This window comes from Trichechus manatus, unplaced genomic scaffold, assembly GCF_000243295.1.
Source record: "Trichechus manatus latirostris isolate Lorelei unplaced genomic scaffold, TriManLat1.0 scaffold00017, whole genome shotgun sequence".
In the NCBI taxonomy this organism is placed as follows: domain Eukaryota; kingdom Metazoa; phylum Chordata; class Mammalia; order Sirenia; family Trichechidae; genus Trichechus; species Trichechus manatus.
This window is the reverse complement of record NW_004443953.1, coordinates 17,039,240-17,057,522: the sequence shown is the minus strand read 5'-3', so window position 1 is coordinate 17,057,522 and position 18,283 is coordinate 17,039,240. Positions and strand designations below refer to the sequence as shown.

Here is an 18,283-nt window from a genome sequence, read left to right as displayed (position 1 = left end):
ATGGATCTCGGCTGAAAGCAGAGAATACCAGAAAGATGTTTATATCTTACTGACTATGCAAAGGCATTCAACTGTGTGGATCATAACAAATTATGGATAACATTACAAAGAATGAGGATTCCAGAACACTTAATTGTGCTCATGTGGAACCTGTGCCTAGACCAAGAGGCAGTCGTTCTAACAGAACAAGGGGATACTGCGTAGTTTAAAGTCAAGAAAGGTGTGTGTCAGGTTTGTATCCTTTCACCATACTTATTCAGTTCTGTGTGTTGAGCAAATAATCCAAGAAGCTGGAGTATGAAGAAGAATGCAGCATCAGGATTGGAGGAAGACTCATTAGCAACCTGTGATATGCAGGTGATATAACCTTGCTTGCTGAAAGCAAAGAGGACTTGAAGTGCTTACTGATGACGATCAAAGACTACAGCTTTCCGTAGGGCTTACACCTCAACATAAAACAAACATCTTCCCAACTGGACCAATAAGCAACATCGTGATAAACATAAATGGAGAAAATACTGAAGTTGTCAAGGATTTTACTTGGATCCACAGTCAATGCCCATGGAAGTAGCAGTCAGGAAATCAAACGACATATTGCACTGGGCAAATCTGCTGCAGAACACCTCTTTAAAGTGTGAAAAAGCAAAGAAGTCATTTTGAGGACTAAGGTGCACCTGACCCAAGCCATGGTATTTTCAGTCGCCTCATGTGCATGCGAAAGCTGGACCATGAATAAGGAAGACCGAAGAAGAATTGATGTCTTTTAATTATGATGTTGGTGAAGAATATTGAATATTCTACGGACTGCCAGAAGAATGAACAAATCTGTCTTGGAGGAAGTACAGCCGAATGCTCCTTAAAAGCAAGGATAGCAAGACTTCGTCTCATACTTTGGGCATGTTATCAGTAGGGACCAGTCCCTGGAGAAGGACATTGTCATGGATTGAATTGTGTCCCCCAAAAACATCTGTCAACTTGGTTAGGTCATGATTCCCATTATTGTATGATTGTCTACCATTTTCTCATCTGTTGTGATTTCCCTATGTGTTATAAATCCTATGACTATGATGTTAATGAGATGGATTAGCGGCAGTTATATTGATGAGATCTACAAGATTAGATAGTGTCTTAAGCCAGTCTCTTTTGAGATATAAAATAGAGAAGTGAGCAGAGAGACATGAGGACCTCATACCACCAAGAATGCAGCACCAGGAGCAGAGCACGTCATTTGGACCTGAGGTTCCTGCGTGGAGAAGCTCCTAGACCAAGGGAAGAATTGACAACAAGGATTTGCCTCCAGAACTGACAGAGAAAGCCTTCCCTTAGAGCTGGTACTCTGAATTTGGACTTCTAGCCTACTTTACTGTGAGGAAAGAAATTTCTGTTTGTTAAAGCCATCCATTTGTGGTATTTTCTGTTATAGCAGCACTAGATGACTAAGACAGACATCATGCTTGGTAAAGTAGAGGCTTAGTGAAAAAGGAAGACCCTGGATGAGATGGATTGTGATACTGTGCCTACAACAATGGGCTCAAGCATAACAATGATTGTGAGGATGGCACAGGACCAGGTGGTGTTTCATTCTGTTGTACATAGGGTTGGTTTGAGTCAGAACCAGCTCGACAGCACGTAACAGCAACAGCAGCAACAACGAGGGAAAATAGATGAAGAGGGAACCTATAGGGTAAAATAGTTGTAAGAGTTATAGTAACTAATTGTAGTGATTGGTTCTTCTTAAGAGCCAAACACTGGAAAATTATTTATGTAGTATTTGAGGAAGTTTGAATACTGGATTTTGGATGATATGAAAGATCATTGAGTTTTGTTTTACTTTTTCAGGTATGATAATGGTATTTAGTTATGTTTTTAAAAAATTTCTTATGTTTTAGAAAAATCTACTGAAATATTTACATATGAAATTATATGATATTGGAATTTGCTTTATAGTAATCTAGGGGTGAATGAGAGTAGAAATCAAACAAGAATGACCATGAGTTGAAAATTGTTGAAGCTGGCTTACAACTGCATGTGCTTCATCCTAGTATTTTTTCTGCTTTTATTTATGTCTAAGAGGTTTTCTTGTAAAAAGTTACAATAAAAATAAGGACTGGTAGTATTTAAAAAAACAAAAACTTCTATAGATGACAAAACTAAGCCATTCTAAAATGAATGCCAGAGATATTTTAAAACAAGAATTCTTCCCTTAAGCCCTTCTTCCCTGTTTTCTCACCCCATGTAGGTGATCACGTCCTTTTCTGGAGTTACCACTCTCTTATTTATTACTCATCACAGTGTGATAGCTGTGCATCTGTAGTGAGGTTCTTGAAGCCCCGGTGCTGATGTCGTTCCCTCACAGTCTTTGTATCTTGAAATGCTAGGATTCTTACAGTGCCTGGTAGGAGTTAAATAAATTTGAAAGAATGAAGGGTCGGTCAGCAGGACTTAATTCCTTGCTTGGGACACAAGGGAAAGAAAATAGATAAGGATTAAATAATCTAGGAACTTGGATATTATTATTGGGTAATATGAGTTTCTTTCATTATTAAAATGATCTTGGAAAGCTTATTTGGGCATAAGCTAGACATAACACATTTTCTTGTGGATTATAAAACACTGAACCAAAAATTGCCCAGAAGATGAGACCAAATGATGTATGATCATTTATCCACCTGATTTTTTTAAGAACATGTATAAGTAATATATGTTCATTTTACAAGAATTTAGGTACTTTAAGAGAGCCAAAAAAAAAAAAAATCACCCATATTTCCATCATTTAGAGATAACCACTGCTACATTTTGGTGAATGGTTTTCCAGAATTTTTTCCTATGCATAAAAAGTAAGACATATGAACACACACCCAATTTGCACCTAAGTAGTTGAGATTGTACTGTACAAGCTTATTTAAGAAGTAAAGATCTTCTTTGCAAGTGAACATGGTACCCAGTACCAATAAGTGTTAGCTGCTCTTATTTTATTACCATCCTTATAATTGTTTGATCATACCAAACAAAATGTTAAAAAAATTATAATATTATTATAAGGCTTTTTGCCTCAAGTTGTTGTTGGAAAGTCTAAAAATACTCAGATTGTGTTTTTCTGTCTTCTTTTTGTTACAGAATACTTCAGAAAGTCATAGTTGTGCCAGAAGTCTCTTAATGACAGATAGAATGCAAATAGTTGTGATCCTATCTGAATTTTTTAATTCCACGTGGAAGGAAGCAAACTGTGCAAGTAAGTAATCCTTTCATTTTCATGTTGCTGTATGGTTCAGTAGTATAGATGTCAGTTTTTATTTTGGTGAATTTTAAAATCTTTGAAGCTAGATAATACTTTTTATTACTAAGTTTAAATTGGGGTTAGCATTGTGGTTTATTCATGGTAAGTGCTTGGGCAAATACTGGAAGGCTAGGAAGTGTAGCTGTTGGAATTAGACCTGGGTTTACCACTTACTGAATCAGCTCGACGACAATGGCTTAGGTTTTTTTGGTTTTGCCACTCCTTAGACATAACTTACTAGCTGTCAACTTTGGGCAAGGAACTTCACTTGTTGGAACTTCAGTTTCTTCATCTGTAAATTGGAGGTAATAATGGAACCTACCTTACACTGTTGTGGTTTTTTTTTTTTTTTTTTTTTTTACTTTTTTTAAATTGTACTTTAGATGAAGGTTTACGGAACAAATACTTTCTCATTAAACAGTACACATTGTTTTATGACAATGGTTAACAACCCCATGACATGTCAACACTGTCCCTTCTTAACCTTGGGTTCCTTATTACCAGCTTTCCTGTCCCTTCCTGCCTTCTAGTCCTTGTCCCTGGACTGTTGTGCCCCATTAGTCTCGTTTTGTTTTATGGGGCCGTCTAATCTTTGGCTGAATGGTTAGCCTCGGGAGTGACTTCATTACTGAGATAAAAAGGTGTCCGGGGGCCATACTCTCGGGGTTTTTCCAGTCTCTGTCAGGTCTGCCAGTAAGTCTGGTCTTTTCTTGTGAGTTAGAATTTTGTTCTACATTTTCATCCAGCTCTGTCTGGGAACCTCTGTTGTGATCCCTGTCAGAGCAGTCAGTGGTGGTAGCCGGGCAGCATCTAGTTCTACTGGACTTAGTCTGGTGGAGGCCGTGGTAATTGTGGTCCATTAGTCCTTTGGACTAATCTTTCCCTTGTGTCTTGTTTTCTTCATTCTCCCTGGCTCCCGAAGGGGTGATACCAGTGGAGTATCTTAGGTGTCTGCTCACAAGCTTTTAAGACCCCAGACGCTACTCACCAAGGTAGAATGTAGAACATTTTCCTTATAAAGGGTGTTATGCCAATTGAGCTAGATGTTCCCTGAGACTATGGTCCCCACAGCCCTCCGCTGAGCAATTCGGTCCCTCAGGGAGTTTGGATGTGTCTATGGAGCTTCCCTGACATTTCTTTGTACAAGTTGTGCTGGCTTCCCCAGTATTGTGTATACTGTTGTTTTGAGAATTAAACGAAATAAATTTTATGAAGCACTTAGCTCATTGCCTGAGACATAATTAGTGGTCAAGAAATGCAAACAGTTTAATATATTAATAAATATGCTGTTTATAATAATCTGTCAGATGGGGGTGATGATAACATCTGTTCTACTAGCTTTGCAGGTTTGCGTGTGTGTATAATAAAATGAGATCTGTTTTCAGACATTCTTTGGAAAATTAAAATCACTGTTTCAATTCAGAAATGTTTTTGAATACCAACTATATGCTAGGCAGTTTTTGTCTTTCAATCCTTATAATTTTGTGAGGGAGAAAAGTACATTTACAGATAAAACATAGATAAATGCCTTAATAAAGTTATGAAATCCTTTGGGGAAGTAGAAAATACTCCTAACTGGTAAGAGGTTGAAATGACATCCTGGGGGAGGTACATTTTGAATTCAGTCCTTAACAAGTAGAGATAAGAAGGGCATTACAGACAGAGAGGCATCACGGCAAAGGCACAGAGGTATAAATGTGATAGTGATGACCCAAGGCCCTGGAAGCTCAGCAGGAGATAAAATTGGAAAGGAATGGTAGGACCTTGACTGATAGGAATTTATCATTTAGGCCAACATTTTTCATAATGCCTAAAACACCAGCATATTGTTAAGAAAGGGTTGCATACTGTAATATATTGGAGGTTTACAGTGTGTATGGAATATTAAAGGCATTGAGAAGTCTCGCAGGTTAAAAAAAAAGAAAAACTTTTAAATGCTATTTAACCTAGCACTTTCTAGGCTTTTTTTCTTTTTAAAGACTACAGAGACCCTTTTTTCATGGAACTCCACTGGAAGAGAAAGAAGAGACAAGTAGGGAGGTTATTTTAAAGTTTGGCAAGAAGCAAAGAAAACAGGAAGTAGGGGAGGGGCAGTGGAAATAGAAAGGACAGGGTAAATTAAAAAAAAAAAACAAACTTTGTACTTGTAAGTCATTAAGCAATTTACATTTTCTAAGGACTTGTGTTTTTACTTAATTCATATGAAGAAAAACTAAATGAGAAAAAGACCCCCTACCAAGTTTCTTTTCCTTTGCAGTATACCATGGTATATTGAGTATTGAATCTTTTAATTTTACCTCATTAATCCAAATTTTCTGGTAATTTGATCAGAGGCTTGGCTGACATTTTATTTGTGTTTTAGTACAACCTTTTACTTTTTATGAGGAGCCCTGGTGGCGCAGTGGTTAAAGTGATTGACTGCTAACCGAAAGGTCAGCGATTCGAAACCACCAGCGGCTCTGTGGGAGAAAGATGTAGCAGTCTGCTTCCGTAGAGGTTTACAGCCTTGAAAACCCTATGGGGTTTCGACGGCAGTGGTTGCCAAGTTTCTTTCCTTTGCAGTATACCACGGCGTATTGAATATTGACTCTTAATTTTACCTCTGTTTTATTTTATCTTAATGGAAATGCTGTAAGCATTAGACTCACTTATTTATAGTTTATAATTTAAAATGTCTTTAGTTTTCATATTAATTAAACTTAATTATGTTGTTCAAGTACAAAGTCCCTACAGTTTATACTATATTTTCTGAGGTTTTCACTGTTTTTCAGAAATTGGTGATTGTCTCCGTTGTTTTCTGTAAAACTGGTTTTTGAAAAAAACAGCAGAGATCTTTATACAAACTTCTAATAGATGCCAAATACTTTATTTAGGGATATATAATTTCTGTTATGATAGTTAAGTAGTTTTCTATGTAAGGTCTTAACTTGACTTTTTAACACCTTTAAAAATGCCTCTTGAACTGGTGCCTGAGCCGTCACTGAGAAAGAACTATACCAGTCTGTCCTTGATGAAGCTCCATTGATTGTCTGAGATGAGGAAAGTTCATAATAACCACTTCACTGAGTGCTAAGAAGAAGCTTTGTTCTCACTAATATTCCTTAGCTTTTTAATTTCTAATAATGTATAGCGTCTCAGTATTTATAATCTTACGTTCCTAATTCGTGCAAATAAATAAAAGAGGAATTTTACTGTAATTCCTTTGTTTTGAATCTGAAAGTCAGAGCTCTTTATTTTTAACCCCATTATATAAACGAACTCCTTTGTGCTTTATAACACCACTGTCTAGTGATCATTGAGAAAATGTTGATGGTACTGCATTAACGCGATACTCAGCAAGATGGCCAGTCCATGTTAACTTTCAGCTCAATTTTTAAATAATTTTAAGTGAAAAGGATTGACTGTTGGTAAAATAGAAGACATCCTAGTTCTTTTGCCCTTCAGAGAAGCTTTCTTTATAAATTATTTATAAAGAAATTATTTAGTTTAATTACTTCATATGTATAAAAGAAACTTTTTTCATAGTAGTGTGCTTTATACTATGTTTGTAGGCAGTACAGGAACATGCACACAATTCATCCCTATATTGTATGTGTCAGTTGTCATAACATCGCTTCTTGTATCACAGATGTACAATTGCCATGGATGAAATTGTGCTCTTTTTACTGCCCTGAAAAACATCCAATACAAATACTGCAAATCGGTTGGATTTTGTTAGCCTAATATACTAATATTCAGCACATTTGTAAATGTGTTCATTTTAATTTATATCTACTTTGCCTCATTCGGAGCCCTGGTGGTACAGTGGTTGAGTTCGGCTGCTAACCAAAAGGTCAGCAGTTTGATCTACCAGCTGCTCCTTGGAAACTGTATGGGGCAGTTCTACTCTGTTCTATAGGGTCGCTATGAGTCAGAATCAACTCGGCGGCAACAGGCTTGGTTTGGTTTTTGGTTTTGCCTCATCCATAGAAAGATTCAAGGCTAATTCATATGATGTTAAACCAGCATTAAGAGGAGCTTATGTTATATATGGAGCATTGCTGGTGCAGTGGTTAAGAGCTACAGCTGCTAACCAAAAGGTTGGCAGTTTGAATCCACCAGCCGCTCCTTGGAAACCCTATGGGGCGGTTTTACTCTGTCCTGTAGGGTCTCTATGAGTTGAAATTGACTCGACCGCAACGGGTTTGGTTTGAGTTTTTATGGTATATATGTAAAAAAAAAGAATCAACATTTTAACCTTCTGAAAGTTGATGGATTGAGTAACATTTGTAAATAGTAAAGAAAATCGTGTAATTAAGAGAGCACTTAATTGGGAGTCTGGAAAGTATATTTTGTATTCCAGTGCCTTATTAAGTGTATGATCCTTGGTGTGTTGCTTTATTCCTCTGGCTTATTTCCTAATTTTTTAAAGTGATCCCTCAGATTTTTAGATGATAAGAGCAGAACTCACCTCCTTGAGAAGATAAAGCTGCAGAGAATGTACAGTAGTACATGAGTTCAGAGCGGGAAAAGAATCTAGGAATAGGTTCCCCCGCAGGGCCCTGTGTACAGCAAGTGCAGACTAAGCTCTGCACCAGGGGCCTGCCGGGGAGGGCGAATGGGGCTGAATTCCAGCTCGGCTTCTGGAGACAGGAGTACCTTTTTGTAATTTGTTCACCCAGAGGGGTATCTTTTTCTAATTCGCACAAAGGAGTCTTAATGTGCTAGTTGTTGCCCTTTCCACCTGGTGTAGGTTTCATCTTGGTTGCCAGTTCTGATCAGTTGGTAGTGACAGCCTGAATCCCTGTGGTGTCAGAGAGCAAGCATTGCTAATCTATCTTTAGTGAGTGGTGGAGGGCGGACTAGTGGCATGTTTTTGTTGACCCTGAGTCTTGAACTTCAGTTGTTTAGAATGTAGATGTGAATATTTTATTTATTTTGGAGTGTTTGAGAGAACAGGCTCAGGAATCAGATTGAGTAGGAAGTCCAGCTTTTCACTTACCAGCTGTGTGTACTTGGCAACCTGCTTAATTTCTTTAAACTTCTGTTTCCTTGTTTGTAGAATGGAGATAATGACAATTCTGCCTCATCGGATTGTTGCAAGGATTAAATGAGTAAATGTGTTCAAAGTATAAGCACAGTGCCTGGAACACAGCAGGTACTCAGTAAATGTTAGCCTTCGTGGTAGTGGTGGTTGTTTATCATAGTGGATATCTCTTAGTGTGTCATGTTCCAGAGTCACCTGTTCAGTCTATCTCTTAGCCATCTAATTCTTTCTATTTGCATTACCAACTTTCACCTGGATTATCACAATAGCTTTCTCTCCTGTCTCTCCAGTACTAGTTGAGAGAAATTATATTAGATGATCCTGAATTTTTGATAAGGTGGGATATAAAGCTATTGTGAAATTAAGAAGGACAAGGTTGGGGACTAGAGAATAGAAAATAATTGGAACATCCCTTCTGGAGCAATTGATAGAGTGTCTACAAGGATTCTTTAGTGGCCTTGAAATCAGAAAGCAAGAATTTGAGTGGAGTCCCTTCATTATAATTTTAGAATTTCCTGTAATAGTATCCTGTAACCAGAATAAGGAGCCCTAGTGGTGCAGTGGTTAAGCACTCAGCTGGTAACCGAAAGGTTGGCTCAAACTTACCAGCTGCTCCATGGGAGAAAAGACCTGGCGATCTCTCTGGTAAAGATTACAGCCCTGGAAACCTGGTGGGGCAGTTCTGCTCTGTCATAATGGGTCCTTATGAGTTGGAATCGACTCGATGGCACACAGCAACAACATCATAACCAGAATTGGGAGTAGGGAAAATGTGGAGGCTGTCAAGGGTTGGAAATGTTTGTGAGTATGCGGAAGGGTAAAGAAGCCAAGGATTCTAGGAAAATGTGATTGAGATGGCTGACCACAAGTTCCGGGATATATATAGCAAGGCAATTGAACCTAGATAGTAGGCTGAGAACACAGGAAGAGGTAAGGACAAAGTGAGGGTAAAGAATAGGTTCACTGAAGAACAGAAAATGGATAAATTGTGGCTTCTTCATACAAAGGAAACAATGAAAAGGAATGAACTTGAGCTACAAGTATCAACAAGAATAAATCTCAAAACATAATACTAAGCAAGAGTAACAGGTTGCAGAGGAATACTATGTATGTAAGATGTTAAAAAACATGCAAAACAATTCTGTTTATTTCCAGACTTAAAGTCCTTTATCAATATTTTAGGCACAGTTCTCACCATCTTGTTTCTTGGGTTCCTAACTCGTGATAGGTTAGAAGGAGGAAATTCAAAAAGGTTACTGTGTTAGGTGCAAGAAATGACTCATCAGAAAAGTTGGAAGAGACAGAACTACTAAGTGTGATTCAAAAAAGAACAAAAAGCATATGAATTTAAGTAAAATTAATGCAGGGTAAACAGTCTTATAGGAGCTCTGGTGGCATAATGGTTATGTACTCATCTGCTAACCGAAAGGTCTGCAGTTCGAACCCACCCAGCAGCTCTGTAGGAGAAAAACCTGGTGATCTGTTCCCATAAAGATTACAGCCTAGAAAACCCTATGGGGCAGTTCTACTCTGTCACACAGGGTTGCTATGAGTAAAAAATTGGCTTGATGACACCTAACAACAACAAACAGTCTTAGGCCCAAATAGCACTGAGACTACCACTAGTAAGACAGCATTTGATAGCTTATGTTCATAATGACCTTGAACTGTCAAAAGTTAATTCAATAACCTTTTCAAGGCCCAATTATTTTCTGCTTTGAATTTTTTGTTGATACTGTGTGTTTTCATTAATGGAAGCATGCTGAGTCATTGAATATTGTTGAATTTTTGGTAGGTAGTATGGATTTTTTTTTTTTTTTTTTTGCCGCCAGCAACAGTCCTACCCTCTGAGTCCCGAGGGCAATACATTATCCAATTAATTCTACCCGCACATGTCCTCTAGAGTTCAGAGGGACATACAGTGTCCCAAAGAAAAATTTTCAAGATTTCCATTTCCTACCAAAAATGCACATACATCATACAACACCCTGTAGAAACAGTAATTTGCAGCACATGCTCATTGTTTTGGTTTCAAAAAGATATATTAAAGCCCTAACCCCTATACCTTGTGAATGTGGTTTGGGGAAATAGGGTCTTTCATTGAAGATATCAGTTAAATCATACTAGAGTAGGGTAGATTCTAGTCCTAATCCCTTCTGAGTGATGTCTTATAAAAGAGGAGAACAGACATGGAGATAGGGTTGCACACACATGGAGAAGACAGACACTATGTGATGATGGAAGCAGATGCATCTGTAAGCATCAAAGGAACATCAAGGATTGTCCACAGCCACCGGAAGCTAGGAGAGAGGCATGGAACAGTTCCTCGCTCAAAACCCTCGACATGGCTGATACCCAGGTTTGGACTTCTAGCCTCCAGAACTGTGAGACAATACATTTCTGTTCTTTAAAGACATCCACTTTGTGGTATTTTTGTATGGCAGCCCTAGCAGACTAAGACAAGAGGAAAGCTTCATGTATTTGGAAAATTCTTACAACGAGGAACACTTCATGCTTGTTCGAATAAAGAGTTACTGTAGTATGAAACAGAAGATGTTTGCTTGACAGATAAATGACAACATATAATTGTTGCTTGAGATATACTAATATCCTTTTTTTTTTTGACAGATTGTTTAACAAACAGTCAAGAATTATCAAACAGCACAGTATATTTCCTCAGTCTATTTAATCATACCTTGACCTGCTTTGAGCATAACCTTCAGGTATTTTATATATGATACATGAAATTAAAATGCTGCCTGTTTAAATGAATAATAGTTAATTCCAATTATTATAGTATTAATTGTTGATATTTATCTATACACATGATACAGGGGAGTTTGTGGACCTGGGTTTCTGCTCTTAAGTTCTCCCCCTTAAGCAAATGGTTAAAACTTCAGTTTTCTCATTTGTGAAGTGGGGATAGTAATAGCAACCTTCCCTACATTCAGGTGTTTTGTAGTGCTGATACAATGACATAATGAGTATGAAAACATTAACTAAGGCATGGAATTGTTTAATTGAAATGTATCATTCTATCTGACAGTAATATACCTTGATTTCACTTATGTAATAATAAGACATTTTATTTTACAGTACACTATGGTTCTGCCTGTCTCCAGGACGCTTATGCTTTGCCTCACTATTTGCTTAAATATATTTTACCTACTTTAAAAGGCACTCTTTAGTAAGGTAACATTGAGTATTGAATTATGATATAAAAGGTAACTTTAAGAATCCTTTTCTTACTGGTTTTTATTCATCCTGACTCTTAAAGTTTCGTATTGGAATTTTACTGGTGGGGGGTTGGAATTGGAATGCTGATAAAATTATAGTTTTGAAACTTACATAACAAGGAATTCCCACAAGCAGATGTAAGTATGTTTAGGATATAAGTATTCATGATTTCCCCTTTAATGAATGTGACAACACAGAATTATGAATTTCCCTAAGAATAATAAAAATTATTAGATGAGCATTTCCTAAAATGTGGTTGCAGGATTTTGGTAGATGGCCCATTAAAGAAGGGGTTTTGTGTTAATAAGTTTGGGAAATTGCTTTACTACAGGACAAGCAGTTTCCTTTTAAGGAAATTTTGCAGAAGTTGCACAAGTCATTTATGCTTCTATTTCATTGGTGTAGCTGGGTGGCCATGCACCCTGCTGAAACTCGGAGAGGCTGTTACCTAAAAAGAAGGGGCAACTTGGGATGGGAGACAATTAGTAGATGCTGCCACACTGGTACAGTTCAAATCCTCAGTGACCCTGTTCTTCCCCTTTCCATACTCTTGTCTGTGGAAGCAAATTACTAAATACTCGAGGGGTGGGGGTGGAAATTAATCTCCACCTCCTGCAAGGGAGAGTATCTACTTAAATTATTTGAAAATCTTCTGTAAGGAGATATGTCTCTTCCTCCACATTTATTTATCAATCACGTGTATAGATCGATATGGATTCATGGATATTTATTTTATACTTTGGGTTATAATTAATTTTTTAAAGTCCTGTTTGCTGTATGAATTCTTTTTCATTTGAGCATTTGACTGATATCTCCACTTAGTTTGTCTCCCTTGAACCATTTTTTGTTTGTTTGCCTTGTTTTGTTTTGTGTTCACAGGACTAGTGATTGTTCTATGTTCCTTGTTAGGCTCATTTTTTTTTCTGTACGTGGTCAGTGTGCGGCAGGGTGGTTTTACCAGGCTAGGAGGGCTGGAAGAAGTCTAAGAAATGCCTCTATTTGGTGTTTGGTTTCTGTAGCGTGGCTGTTGAAAGCTCCCTCAACAGGCAGTGTTTGTTTACTTATTCATCTAACGAATATTTATTGGGCACCGGTTATGTGCCAGATAGTGTTCTGGGCACTGAGGATAGAGTGGTTAACAGTATTTGCATTGTATGAATAAGATTCCTGTTCTCATGAACTTATGTACTAGTAAGGATGAAACTAATAACAAATAAATAAGATAATTAAGAGTAATGAGTCCTGGGAAGGGGGTAGTGTACTACTTTAGATAGAGTGGGCTGGGAGGACCTCTCTGAAGTGGTGACTTTCAAGATGATCTGAAGTTTGAGACAGAGCCAGCCATGGGAAGAGTGTTGCCAGCAGAAGCAAGGTTAAGGGCCTTGAGGTGAGAGAGCTTGGTACGTGGAAGCAATAGAAGGAAGGCCAGTTTGGCTGCAGCATAGTAAGCAAGTGTGGAATGAGGTCTAGGGAGACAGGCAGAGCCAAGTCATGTAGAGCCTTGTCGGCCAAAGGAAGAAGTGTGGATTGAATTTTAGCACATGGGAAGCCAATTAAAGCAGGAATGTGATAAGATGATATGATTTATATGTTAAGAGATCACTCTGGCTGCTTGGCGGAGAACCTCAGTTGAAGGTTGACGAGAGTGGTAATAACAACCTAGTTAGGAGGTTATAGGGGAGACATGGCAGGCAGTGGCTTAGGCCTGGGTAGTAGCCGCAGTGTTGAATTAAGGGTATATTTTGGAAGTTTATCTTAACAGGATTTGCTGATAGATTCCTGGAGAATAATTGTGGTTTATCAGGGAAGAAAAGAGAGAAATCAGGAATACTCTAGGCATTTGGCCCTAAGTAGCTAAGAGGATGATGGTGTTATGGGAAAGATGAGGAGGAACTGGCTGTAGGAGAATGGGGATTAAGAATGCCGTTTTGAACATGTTGACTTTGAAATGCCTATTAGATATCCAGGCTGAAATGTCAAATAGGCAGTGTTATCAATGAGATTTGAGCTCAGGGGAGAGGTCTGAGCTGGAGATACGTTTTTGGGAGTCATCATTTGCAGATGGCATTTAAAGCCATGAAACTGGATAAAAGTGAGTTCAAAAAAAAAAAGTGTATTATAGATGATAAAGAGGCCCCAAGGTAAGTTTCATAGGTGTATCTTGGTGGGGGGAAATGGAGGAGAGGGAGGAGAGCAAAAGAGATAGGGAAGTGGGAGCAATGGAATTGGTACCACTGGCTGTGGCAGTAGCACCCAGCTCAGTGAGTGGGCAGGGAGATGGATGTAAGTTCCAGACAAGGTCCCCCTTGGGTAGTTAAGTATTTGCAGGTGACTTCCCTGGGAACCTGGACTCTCCTGGTGGTTGTGGAGAGGCTGCTTTTTGCAGGGTGAAAGGGTGGCTATGCAGGCAGGGTGGGGCTGTTATTCTAGCCTCCTGCATCTGTAGAATACTGTAGGTGTTGCAGGGGATAGAGGTTTGCAAGAGACTTGGGCTGTGGTTCTAGATAGTTCCTTTGGGAAGTGGTGTGGTTGCGGCAGTACAGCCTTCCTGTGATGAGATGTGCATGGCATGTCATTATATTTTACAGTGCTATTCAAGTGCCTAGGTTTCCCCTTCTTTTGTTGAATCTCTTTGGTAAAGAAATCAGGAGACAAAGCATATGCTTATGTCATCTTCCCAGAATCCTACTTCCTTGTTCATTTTAAAAGCTCCATGAGGTTTTATTATATGGCTGTTGTTGGGGGCCCTTGAGTTGATTGTCGACTCATAGCGACCCCATGTGACAGAGTAGAACCGCCCCAAAGGGTTTCCTAGGCTGTAACCTTTACCAGAGTAGATCATCAGGTCTTTGTCCCACGGAACCAGTCCCCTGTGCTTAACCATTGTGTTACCAGGGCTCCTTATTGTATGGCTACCCCACCATTTATTTAGCCAGTTCCTACATTAATGCAGAGTTAGTTTGGTTCAGTATTACTGTTACAGACTGCTGCCATGGGCAGCCTTTTTTCATATGACTTGGAGTACTTGTATGAGTTTATCTGATAGATTCCTAGAAGTGGAATTGCCCTGTTAAGACCCATAAAGGCTCTGTGTTCCATTTTTGACTGAACCCATATAGCTAAATGCGTGATTGTTCTGTGGAGAACAGGCAATAGGCCATTTCTTGTGGCAGAACTGCAGGGAGACTTAGATGTTCTGTCAAGTAGATGGTGAGGGTAACATTGTGGGAACCACATCAGTTTAATTGCTTTAGCTTTCCCTTTTCTCTTTTATTCCAATGTTAAGTTAATTTCACTTCTCCAGGCTACAGGGTAAAACATAGAGGAAATAGAAACAAAAGTATGAACTGACTGTTGAGCAAACTTGTTCTTGAAAAGACAAGTGTCATCTAGAAGTAGAAAAGACGTAGATTAACTAACATGATATATGTTATATCTACTACCCTTATTTTATATTATACGGTTCTTTGGTATTCGTCTGTTTTTGTTGACTGAAAAAGCCTAAATTGTGAGCCTTAGAGTAAGAGGGATGGGTGGGGGTGTAGTTTTGATGCCTTTTCCCATTAAAAAAAAGTACTGTTTGTCTCGATAAGGCAAGCTTTGGTGTTGAAGTGAGCACAAGAACGAACATGTTTTATTTATTTGGTGAGAGAAGAATGTATCAGTGCAGATAGTGTACATGACAAGATTGTTTATGAAATTTAGTATTTAGGAGACAGTAATTTGACGTATAGGAGCTTTGGTAGCACAGTGATTAAGAGCTATGGCTGCTAACCAAAAGGTTAGCAATTTGAATCCATCAGCCATTTCTTAGAAACCCCGTGGGGCAGTTCTACTCTGTCCTGTAGGGTTGCTATGAGTCGAAATTGACTCGACAGCAACAGGTTTGGTTTTGGTTTGGAATTTGACATATGAACTAATAGAGTCCGCAGTTAACATTGGCTAGTGCAGTGGTTTTCAACATTTACGGGCATCTAGGAAGTACCAAATATTTTGCTATGTTCTTTATATACCTCAGGTCTCTAATCCTTGGGACCTGTATAATACAAGTAGAAGTAGCTTTGTTTTATAGATGATGAAACTGAGACTCAGGGTGATTTAGTAACTTGCCCGACATCACCATATTGTTTCCTGTCCTCTAGGAGGGCAAATAGCTTATCCTATAGGACAGAGTAGAACTGCCCCATAGGGTTTCCGAGGAGCAGCTGGTGGATTCGAACTGCTGACCTTTGGGTAGCAGCCAAGCTCTTAACCACTGTGCCACCAGGATCCAGTGTTAAAGGCATAGTGTGTATAATATTTATTGTGTGTATTACATGTGCCTTTTTCATTTTAGGAGAGCTCACACAGTTTTCTACAGCCAAGAAATTACTCAGAAGTATGCAAAAACTGTCGTGAAGCATACAAAAATCTGAGTAGTCTGTACAGTGAAATGCAGAAAAAGAATGAACTTGAGAATAAGGCTGAACCTGGAACACATTTATGCATTGATGTGGAAGATGCAGTAAGTACTTTGCTTCCAATATGATACATATTTGCAGTGTTGTTGAATGTGCTGTCAGTATTATTTTCCCTTTTGAAGGTACATTGGGATCTGCCTATGCTGACTCCAACCAGAAGTGGCTAGTTGTAAGATAATACAGTTTTACAATATCCTAGTGTATCACATTTAAATGGAAAATAATCAGGTACTTCATAAATGAGTTGATAATTTGGCACAGTTTGTTTTTTAAATTTGATAATATGTACCATTTTCAGAGGAATGGGAGTTATTATATGTTTACACTTCAGTTTCTTGTACATTTATTGCTTGATTCAGACCGTCGCTAGGTTTTGCTAGAGTGTTTCTGAAGCCATTCCTCAGTCACTTCCTATCCCATTGGCTTGTTTATTTCTTTACATCTGTTATTTTCTGAAAATGTTTGCTTATTTATAGGCAGTCTCTCCTCACTAAAATATAAGCCACATGAAGACAAGGGCCTAGTGTTTTTGTTTACTGTTCAAGCATTTAGAACAGTGGCTGGCATATAGCAGTCCCTTAGTAAATCTATTGATTGAATAGAAAGGTCAAAAAAAAAGCCTTTTTTTCCATTGTATAGCCTGCCTGTACATGGGACACCACTAGATGGCGATCATGCCTTGTTAAGGCAACATGATGCCTGAGGATTTAGGTGTTAAGAGGAAATTGAGAAATCATTGGCTAAAAGTACAGAACTCAAGGTCAAAATTAATAAATTTATTATGTTTGAAAATCATAAATGTGAATTATAGCAGCTATAGTGGATCAGCAGTATTCAGAATGGTAAAAAGCAGTTAAAATGGGCTCTCCATGAGGAAAGGAATTTTTTATCTTTTGTTTTGTTTACTGTTCTATTCCAAATGCCTAGAGCAGTACCTGGCTTCTGATAGAGTCTCAATGATATTTTTTAGTGAACAAAGCAGGGTCTAACTATGTTTCTATTTATACAAGTTCTCTGTTGGAAATCTGTGAAAGGTTGACATTCTAGAGTACTTTGGACAGTATTAGGAATTTAGAATATGAAATTTCTATATGAATATAAATTTGTACAATGACTAGTTGTGAACTGTCTTATTTCCCTCGCAGAAGAAATTGTCCTCAACCAACAATAGCTTTTTTTCCCCAACAGTTTTTACATGTACGTTTAGTGACATTGATTACATTCTTCAAGTTGTACAACCATTCTCACCCTCCTTTATTGAGTTGCTCCTCCTCCATTAACATAAACTCACTGCCTCCTAAGGTTCCTATTTAATCTTTTGAGTTGCTGTTGTCAATTTAATCCTGTATAGATTGTTCTTAAAAAGAGCTTAATGCTCAAAGCAGACATTCTTTACTAGTTAAGCCAAACTATTGTTTGGTTTTAAGAAGACTTCAGGGGATATTTTTGGTTAAAGGTTTAAAGATTTATCTCAGGGCAGTAGTTTCAGAGGTTCATCCAACCTCCATGGCTCAGGAAGTCTGGAGTTCTTGAGAATTCCAACAATAGATTTTTAGGGATGGGTCCCTGGGTGACACAAACGGTTAATCAGGTGCTCGACTACTGACTGAAAGGTTGATAGTTCAAGTCTACCTAGAAGTTCCTCAGAAGAAAGGCCTGGTAATCTACTTCTGAAAAATCAACCATTCAAAACCCTATGGAGCTGTTGAAATCAACTTGATGGCAACAAGTTATAGTCTAAATTCTGGATGCCTGTTAAGTTATTAATAGAATAATTGTATAAAATTGAAGACAAGTTAAATGCAAAATACTGTATTATCTGTTGTTGTTCCAGATGAACATTACTCGAAAACTTTGGAGTCGGACTTTCAACTGTTCGGTCCCCTGCAGTGACACAGTGCCTGTAATTGCTGTTTCTGTGTTCATTCTCTTTCTACCTGTTGTCTTCTACCTTAGTAGCTTTCTTCACTCAGAGCAAAAGAAACGCAAACTCATTCTACGTAAGTTACTTTTTACAGGTGTTCTTTATTTTAGATAGAAGCCTGTATTTTAAAAATTTGGGCCTGTTTTAGAAATTATATATACTCTGAGAACTATATTAGCCTGAAATGGCTCTCTGCTTCCAATTTTACAATTATGCTTACTAAGGGAAGAGATATGTAAGATGTTTGTAAGTCCAGATGATCAAAAACCAAACTATAGTACCTCTCAGATTATTTGATCTGGAAAACTGACTACTCTTGGAAAAATGTTGACACCAGAGGAATAGCAACAGCTGGCTTT

The 18,283-nt window shown here is 38.2% G+C and overlaps 1 protein-coding gene across 2 annotated transcripts in view; it reads left to right on the top strand.

Annotated features, from left to right (window-relative positions):
* OSTM1 (osteoclastogenesis associated transmembrane protein 1) overlaps positions 1-18,283 on the top strand; it is a 29,736-nt gene that overhangs the window by 6,668 nt on the left and 4,785 nt on the right. Inside the window, exons 2-5 of one of the 2 annotated variants that reach the window (XM_004372441.2) lie at positions 3,118-3,232; positions 10,932-11,026; positions 15,877-16,044; positions 17,835-18,000. In XM_004372441.2, the coding sequence (XP_004372498.1) occupies positions 3,118-3,232; positions 10,932-11,026; positions 15,877-16,044; positions 17,835-18,000 (544 nt within the window). The remainder of the gene's footprint in view (positions 1-3,117; positions 3,233-10,931; positions 11,027-15,876; positions 16,045-17,834; positions 18,001-18,283) is intronic. The other variant, XM_023727629.1, reaches the window with a different exon arrangement.